Source organism: Labrus mixtus, chromosome 16 (assembly GCF_963584025.1).
Source record: "Labrus mixtus chromosome 16, fLabMix1.1, whole genome shotgun sequence".
NCBI classification, from domain to species: Eukaryota; Metazoa; Chordata; class Actinopteri; order Labriformes; family Labridae; genus Labrus; species Labrus mixtus.
Window position 1 is genome coordinate 6,361,581 of NC_083627.1, and position 9,091 is coordinate 6,370,671.

General features: G+C 44.2%; 1 protein-coding gene across 2 annotated transcripts in view; it reads left to right on the forward strand.

Annotated features, from left to right (window-relative positions):
* The window catches only part of macf1a (microtubule actin crosslinking factor 1a), a 238,971-nt gene that overhangs the window by 154,319 nt on the left and 75,561 nt on the right, over positions 1 to 9,091 (forward strand). For both annotated transcript variants that reach the window (XM_061058975.1, XM_061058976.1), the window contains 6 exons: positions 6,006 to 6,155; positions 6,886 to 7,119; positions 7,226 to 7,405; positions 7,710 to 7,883; positions 8,014 to 8,181; positions 8,878 to 9,069. In XM_061058975.1, the coding sequence (XP_060914958.1) occupies positions 6,006 to 6,155; positions 6,886 to 7,119; positions 7,226 to 7,405; positions 7,710 to 7,883; positions 8,014 to 8,181; positions 8,878 to 9,069 (1,098 nt within the window). The remainder of the gene's footprint in view (positions 1 to 6,005; positions 6,156 to 6,885; positions 7,120 to 7,225; positions 7,406 to 7,709; positions 7,884 to 8,013; positions 8,182 to 8,877; positions 9,070 to 9,091) is intronic.

Here is a 9,091-nt window from a genome sequence, read left to right on the forward strand (position 1 = left end):
ACAGGCCGCCAAGGAGCTGCAGGCACTGCACAAAGGGGCGGGAAAGAAGGAGAGTCTAGGCACACCTGGTGTAAAGGAACAAACTCTACCCGCTAAGGTTGTGGGACTTGAGGGACATGATGGCAAAGATGATTGTGTCAAGAGACCCAGTGGTTCACCAGAAGACACTGGGAACGAGATGATTGCCACAGAAGACAAGATTAAACTGACATGGGTGAAAGAAGATGTGACTGAAGAGAAACCTTCTGTAAAGGAGGACACCAAGACCAAACTATTGGAGACTTCTTCAAGTGAGAAACAAAAGAAGATACGTTTTGGAAAAGGAGACAAACAAAAAGACAATGAGTCTACTCCATTAGTAGAACCTTACAAAGTTCAGCAAGAAGAGACGCTTTCTTTCAATGAGGACATCAAGCCCAAACTGTCAAAGATTTCTACAAATGAGAGAGAGCAAAAGATACGTTTTGAGGAGGGAGACAAACAAAAAGCAGATGAGACCACTCCACTGGTCCAGATTAAAGAAATTCAGCAAGAAGGGACGCTTTCTGTCAAAGAGGAAATCCAGCCCAAACTGTTGGAGACTTCTTCAAGTAAGAAACTGAAGAAGATACGTTTCAGTAAAGGAGACAAACAAAAAGAAGATGAGTCCACTCCTTTAGTAGAGCCTTACGAAATTCAGCAAGAAGAGACGCTTTCTCTCAAGGAGGACGCAAAGCCCAAACTGTTGGAGACTTCTTTAAGTAAGAAACAAAAGGAGATACGTTTTGGAAAAGGAGACAAACAGAAAGACAATGAGACAACTCCACTGGTCCAGATAAAAGAAATTCAGCAAGAAGAGAAGCTTTCTTTCGAAGAGGACACAAAAACCAAAATGTTGGAGACTTCATCAAGTAAGAAACAAAAGGAGATACGTTTCGGTAAAGGAGACAAACACAAAGACGATGAGTCCACTCCATTAGTAGAGCCTTCCGAAATTCAGCAAAAAGAGACGCTTTCTCTCAAGGAGGACGCAAAGCCCAAACTGTTGGAGTCTTCTACAAATGAGAGAGAAAAGAATATACTTTATGGAAAAGGAGACAAACAGAAAGACAATGAGACCACTCCACTGGTCCAGATTAAAGAAATTCCTCAAGAAGGAACGCATTCTGTCAAAGAGGACATCCAACCCAAACTGTTGGAGACTTCCTCAAATGAGAGAGAAACGATGATACGTTTTGCGGAGGGAGGCCGACAAAAATATGATAAGACCACTCCTTTAACAGAGCCTCACAAAATTCAGCAAGAAGAGACGCTTTCTTTCAAAGAGGACACAAAGACCAAGCTGTTGGAGACTTCATCAAGTAAGAAACAAAAGGAGATACGTTTTGGAAAAGGAGACAAACACAAAGGCGATGAGACAACTCCACTGGTCCAGATTAAAGAAATTCAGCAACTAGAGAAGTTCTCTCTCAAGGAGGACACCAAGCCCAAACTGTTGGAGACTTCTACAAATGAGAACAAACAAAAAGACAATGAGACCACTCCATTTGTCCAGATTAAAGAAATTCAGCAAGAAGAGAAGCTTTCTCTCAAAGTGGACACCAAGACCAAACTGTTGGAGACTTCTTCAAGTAAGAAACTGAAGAAGATACGTTTCGGTAAAGGAGACAAACAAAAAGATGAGTCGACTCCATTAGTAGAGCCTTATGAAGTTCAGCAAGAAGAGACGCTTTCTCTCAAGGAGGACGCAAAGCCCAAACTGTTGGAGTCTTCTACAAATGAGAGAGAAACGGAGATACGTTATGGAAAAGGAGACAAACAAAAAGACGATGAGACCACTCCATTGGTTCAGATTAAAGAAATTCCGCAAGAACGGACACTTTCTGTCAAAGAGGACATCCAGCCCAAACTGTTGGAGACTTCTTCAAATGAGAGAGAAACGAAGATACGTTTTGAGGAGGGAGACAGACAAAAATACGATAAGACCACTCCTTTTGTAGAGCCTAAGGAAATTCAGAAAGAAGAGACGCTTTCTTTCAAAGAGGACACAAAAACCAAGCTGTTGGAGACTTCATCAAGTAAGAAACAGAAGAAGATACATTCTGGAAAAGGAGACAAACAAAAAGATGAGTCCACTCCATTAGTAGAGCCTTATGAAGTTCAGCAAGAAGAGACGCTTTCTCTCAAGGAGGACGCAAAGCCCAAACTGTTGGAGTCTTCTACAAATGAGAGAGAAACGAAGATACGTTTTGGAAAAGGAGACAAACAAAAAGACGATGAGACCACTCCATTGGTCCAGATTAAAGAAATTCCGCAAGAAGGAACGCTTTCTGTCAAAGAGGACACAAAGACCAAGCTGTTGGAGACTTCATCAAGTAAGAGAGAAACGAAGATACGTTTTGAGGAGGGAGACAGACAAAAATACGATAAGACCACTCCTTCAGTAGAGCCTAAGGAAATTCAGAAAGAAGAGAAGCTTTCTGTCAAAGAGGACACAAAGACCAAGCTGTTGGAGACTTCATCAAGTAAGAAACAAAAGAAGATACGTTTTGGAAAAGGAGATAAACACAAAGAAGATGAGACCACTCCATCGGTCCAGATTAAAGAAATTCAGCAAGAAGGGATGCTTTCTGTCAAAGAGGACATCCAGCCCAAACTGTTGGGGTCTTCTTCAAGTGATAGCGAAAAGAAGGAAAGTCTTGGAAAAGAAGACAAACAAAAAGAGGATGAGTCCACTCCATTAGTCCAGCCTAAAGAAAGTCAGCAGAGTAAACGAAACAAGAAAAACAAAAAGCCCAAGAGGTCAAAGGTTACTGACAAAGCTGAGCCTGATACTGAGATGTTACCATCAAGTTCAGAAGAGGATTCTGCTGCAATGGCAACACAAACAATCACAAAATCTACATGTGCAAAACAAGATTCAGTCAAAACAGCTGTGACTGAGCAGAGGAGGGACGCACACACTGATAATCAGACTCCCAGTGAGTTCATCAGACCAGCTGGTGATTGGTCAGTGGAATTAGAGACTTCTGAAACTAATGTCGAAGTGCCTGAGACCAGTCAACGAAGTCCACCAGCATTACATCGATCAGAGGAACCAAAATCTCTCAGTAAGGAACACAGTCAACAAACATCTGATACATCTATTGAGTCAGAATCACCCCAAGAAACTTATTCAGACATCAGAAATGCAAAGTCCGATGACGTTGTTCAAAAGGCTGTCAAGAGTGAAGACGACGTCCAACCGTCAGCTCAATCTGTTTCCTCTGGGACACAACCCGATGGAACAGCAAGGAAAAGTAAAAAGAAGAAAGGGCGGCAACCACCTGAAGCAGCTAGTGCAAGTGTCCCTAAATCAAAGGAAGACCAACAACAGAATCCTGAGGCTCGAGAATCGGGAGAAGATGATTCAACCAGATCTGAATCACATCGAGCCCATAAGTCTGAAAAACCCTCTGAGAGCAGTGAGGAGCGAGAAGACGACGTCAAAGAGAGTCAAGAAACTGTGTCAAACAAAGAGGTGACAACATCCAAGACTGGCAAGGTATGAATAGATTAGATTATTTCCCAAATGTTTATCTAGACTTTCATAGAAGCAGCTGGCTTCAGATTTCGTTTTTCTTTTAGAGTGTGTTTTATTGTGTTTTCTCTGTTCACACAGGCGTCATTGATGCGTCAGGAATGCTTGGAACATGACCAGCAACTTGTAGCCCTGATCTCCATGGTGAGACATATCGAGGTCCGGCTCAAAGAGCAGCAACAGCATTCTGTTGGCCGCAGCCTCGTCGCCTTGGGTGACATCATCAGACAGACTGAGGTAAAAAGAAAAAAATCAGATATTAGTTTTGCATTTGGTTTCAAGTCGGAAACAAAAAATAAAAAATAAAAAAAGATTATTGAGGGATTATTTTTCACCAAACATCATCTTTTCCTAATCTCCCTGTCAGACTCTGGACCTTGAGCTGCTGGACTTGGAGCCTGCGATCAACAAGGAGGTGGAGGCTGCTGATCAGCTGTTGCAGCCCAAACCTAAAGATGTTCCTCAGCAGCTCCTTCTGGCCCTGGAAAAGGACAGGCAGAGCTTGGCTCGAGGGTACGAGGCTGCCAGAGCGCTCTCTGAGGGCATTCTGCAAGACCTGAGAGACCACAGAGACTCCTACAAGGTGAAACCATAGACTGTGTAAAACAAGCAGTGTCAAGAAAACATGAAATGAAATGTAATTCTGTCCATTAGTCCTCTGCTTTGAAACTTTGAACTTATTGTCTCCCATTATGTGCAATACATTTAGACCGAGCATGCTCACTGAAGCTGCACAGCTATATGTCTGTAAAATGTTATCATCCATCCTTTAATATAGATTATATAAGGAATGTAAGGGTGTCTATAATGTGGAGTTGACCTGCAGCCATTATTCTCATCAGACGAATTTAGGTCATCAGTTGACCTCTTTGTACTCTGCGTTTCTCCCAGGAGGCCGTCACAGCTGAGCAGAAGACTCTGGGAGGTCGAGTGGAGAGTCTGCTCGCTGGGTTGAGGGAGACAGAGGCTCAGATGAACGGAGGAATGGCAAGGATGGAAAGAATGGTGAAAGCACAGAAACATGACAATGGAGATCAACTCACTCAACAGCTCAATCTTTGCAAGGCAAGTTATCCAACCCGAGGAAATATCTCTCAGTTTCATGAGTTGATATATCGTTAGGATCCTTTTTCTAGAAGTCATTGTCCTTCTCTTTGCACTTCACCTTCAGTAATTGAAGGTCTAACATTTTCCTCCACTGGTTCTCCTTCTTTCTCTCCTCTCCTCCTGTAGGAGCTCCAGTCCTCCCTGACGGCTCGCTCTAATGAGGTCAACGACACGGCCTTTGACATTCAGGTGTTCATCTCAGAGCGCGCTCAGGACCTGGCCCCTGAGCAGAGCAGGCAGCTGCTCGGACAGCTCCAGCAGCTTCAGGGGGCTTTCCACCAGGCGTCGGGCCGAGCCCAGGCCTGGGCAGATGCCCTCTCCGCCCAGAGGGAGAGGGAGGAGGAGTGGCAGCGCCGAGCGAGGGAGAAAGACGAGAGGCAGGAGAGAGAGAGGCAGAGTGCGAGGGAGAGAGAGGTTTGGAAACAGATGATTGAGTCGAGTTGGTTTGGAATGCTTTGCTTTCTCTTACTAATATATTTGAGATTAGACAAGCTTTATTTGTCAGTCCGTAAACTTATTGCCATGCTTTCTTGCACAAGATTTAAAACCAGAGAACTCATCATACCTAGACTAGAAAATAATCAGCCTGTTGTGAACTAGCTAACCTTCAGCAGTATTTCACTTGAAGCACCATTACATCATGTTAAACTCATTCTCATCCTCTCATAACTGATAGCAATCCACCGCTATTCTTCTGCAAATGCTTTGCCACTTGACACGGGACAGTAGGACCAGCGTCACTCCTTTTACACAGACTTGATGCAAGTGTGTTTGCTACTTCCGCACGTCTCTGTCACATGTGTTTTATTAACCTGTTTGCCTTGCTGTTCCAGATTGCCACTGAGGGAAACCGCTTGTGTCTCAGCGGTAAAGGCTAAAGATTTGATAGCAGAAAAAAGCCTCGCTGGCTACGACGCCGCACTGTTTTTCCTCTTGTCTCCCCCGTGTGGAGGAGAAGGAGGAAAAGGAGCAAATATTTGTTTGTGTTTCTCTCTGTGTTGTTTGTCGTTGCTTGACCCAAACATGTGTGAAGATATTTGTGTGTGTGTGAGTGTGTGATCTCTGGACACAATCTGCTCAAAGCTTGGCAAAGTGTGCACTACACAGACTTTTTTTGAGGGCTATATGTGCATTAACTGTGCTCTGATGTGAAGAAAAATACAAAACTATGAGTTGATCTGAGATGCAAAGAGGTCTTTATCTGTCACATGAAACAGTTGAAAAGTTTGTGGCAGAATGATCTTCACTGTTTCATGTCAGTACCAGTGTTCCTCACATGTTCTTTCTCTGTGGATTTTTTTGCTCTTCCTCCCTCCCTCTCCTCGTTCTTTTATCTCAGGTGGTCCAACAGCAGAAGGCCGAGTGCTCTCAGAAACTAGAAGGCCTTACCATGTGGTTGGCGGGAGCTGCCAGCTTATTGGCCAGTCAGAAAGCTGGAGGAGAGTCAGGTGACGTGAACGCCCTGCAAGAGAAGCACAAGAAACTGAAGGTATGACATTTTAACCTTTAATGACCCATCTAAAGCTAGTCGCACACACAGCCTGTTTTCAGGCTCATTGTTGATCCGATCGTTCAGCCGCTGGACTGATTTTGAAGTTCCAGACGGGTCAAATGAATTTGAAACGCACAACTGCACACACTCCCGCTAGTGAGCGCAGAGGCACAAGCCGATTAGCATGACGTCAGGCTGTATTTTCCTGATTGCGCCTGAACTTGCTGGCAGACAGCATCTGAAATCACCATGGCAACGGCAGGCATGCCTGTCAGATGGTTTTTTTCCCCCCCCTCCTGTCACAAAAGATACAAGTTTGAGAAACGTTGGCAGTAAATAACTACCAGGGAATATTGAATATTGAAAGCTTGTGTTTTATGGTAATGCTAAGTGTGTGTGTGTGTGTGTGTGTGTGTGTGTGTGTGCGCGAGAGAGAGAGATAGCTTCTGACGGGATTTTTTATTTGAGCCATGCATATGAGAAAACCAAAATACACATCTGACATCTGTTGATCTGACTTCAACTTCCATCTTTGGGAGATTTCAAAGAAAACTTTATTGACAATTCTCAGTGTGAGCACATTAATTGTGAGCTTTGGTTGAACGGCGTCAATGATTCACTCGTGCAGTGTGAGACGACGTTCTAGCCACGACATTTTGTATAATGGTTCAGCGTATTCCAGGCCTTAAGTTCTGAAGCTATGTGACCTCTGTACTCCTCTCTCCAGGAAGTACAGAAGGACCTCCAGACCCAAAAGGAGGGCATCTCCGAGGCTATCCGGTCTGTGGAGGAGCTGCTGGCAGAGCGAGGAGAAACTCTGAGCCCCGAGGAGAGGAAGAACCTCCAGGAGGCGCTAACGAGGATGAAGGAGCAGTACAGCGCCCTCACAGATTCAGCAAACACGTCACTGTCAGAGCTGGACACTGAAATCAACACAACTCTACAGCAGAACACACAGAGGGTAAGAGGATGAGAGGGAATAAGGGGGAGGGAATGTGTACATAAAAATTCTAAAATTGTTATTAATACATTTCGTATTCATTTTCTTTGCTCGTTTTCTCCTCCAGGCAAAAGCAGAGGAGGACCTCCAGGAGACCCAAGGCCAGATCGACACTCTGCTGAATCAGCTGTCCTCTCTTAACCAACCAGGGGGACGAGCAGTTCTATCTGCCACGGCCAAAGATTTTACTGACACATCATTGTCACAGCCTGAGGGCGCTGTGACGTCACACACTGAGATGCTGCAGGTTCGAATTTTTGATCCATCTGGTGCACAAACGTCTTTCAGCCTTAGCACATTATTACCTTTAATAATTAAATTAATAATGATAAAACATTTGAGTTTTAACACACTCAACAATTAAAACAAATCTCAAAGTGCCACAGAATTAAGAAACAATGATCATAAACATTTAAAAGTTAAGTCAAGACAAGTTAATACTTAAAAAATACTTTAAAAACCAACAAGTAAGAGCCAGTAACATTTTGGAAATGTTTTTTTTTTTTTAAAGAGAAAGGTGTTCAGTGTTGACCCTTTGACCTTCTTCCCAGGGGGAGCTTCAACAGCTCCAGTCTCAGCAGGCACAGCTCCTCCAGATCACGCAGTCGACCCGCGGCCTCCTGGAGCAGCCGGACTCCACCGTTCCTCCTGAGGAGAAGCAGCGTCTCCGGGCTGCCCTGGATCAGCTGCAGGCTCAGCACCAGGACAGGCTGCAGAGCTGCCAGGTACTGAAATAACTTCTAAAGTGTGTGTTGACGTCAGAGCAAGGCCTGACCTACTTCAGTGGTGAGCATGTACAAGTCAAAAAAATCTTCTTAACTAACTAGTTTGAACTCTTCCTAACTATTTCTATAGGACCGTCTGAGGAAGTCTGAGGCTCTGAAGGATGAGCTGACGAAGTTCCTCCAGGAACAGGGCAGTCTCGGTACCTGGCTGGAACAAAGCGAGCAGGAGCTCCGGTCCCTGGGGGAAGGAGAAACTGATGCACAAGGACTGAAGGGCAGGCTGGAGGAGCACAGAAAGGTACATGAACATCAACGCTGCTCCTCTTCTTCTCCTGGTTTAGTCTGTAGCTGCATCCAGAGATAAACATACTCAAAACAAAAAAAAAGTTAATCATAGTAGGTTTTAAAATGTGACAAAGACACTTTAAACAAACATGCAAGTTCATCAGATCTACAATCAAACTGACATGTTTGAAGCTATGGCTGCTCCTGTAAGTGATGCAGGGTGCTCTGTAACTCCATGTGTGAAAATGCTGTCAGTGTTGCTCCATAGTTGGGTAATGTCAGCGTAGTCTGGATGAAGATACTTTGAAGTTAAGTTAATTTGCTGAGAAATATCACGCTCTGCATCTGTGCCCAGTGGAGCAGAGGGAAACACATGCTGACCTTTAAATTATCCATGGAAGACTGAGTCTCAACGCTCAGTTTCCATTCGTCCAAATGACTCAGTTTACACTCACACAGACACATTTTCATTTTAGAGCCAAAAAGAAAGTTCACTGGAGCAGTTTGGCTTTTTAAAAATTTCTTTGCAAGTCCCTAAATGACACTTTCTTAAGTTTTTTACTTACTTCTCTCAAACATTTTTCACAGCCACTCTGCAAATGTCTACTTGTTAACTGCTGGACATGAATTAAATTGTTCTCTAGAGCTACTCTACATACCTGGATGAATTTGACCTGGAGTTGTGTCTGTTTTTTGTTTTTTTTTCCAGCTTGCCGAGGACGTAATTTGCCACAAAGCCGACCTGCGCTTCGTCTCAATCTCCGGTCAGAAGGTTCTTGACTCTGTTCAGGGAGCTCTGGAGCAAGCCGGTGGTTCAGATCAAGCTCTGGACGGCACCAAGCAGCTGGTTACCGACAATCTGCACGATGCAAACCACAGATACACAACTCTTCACACCAAGGTGAGGAATAGATTACATTTGA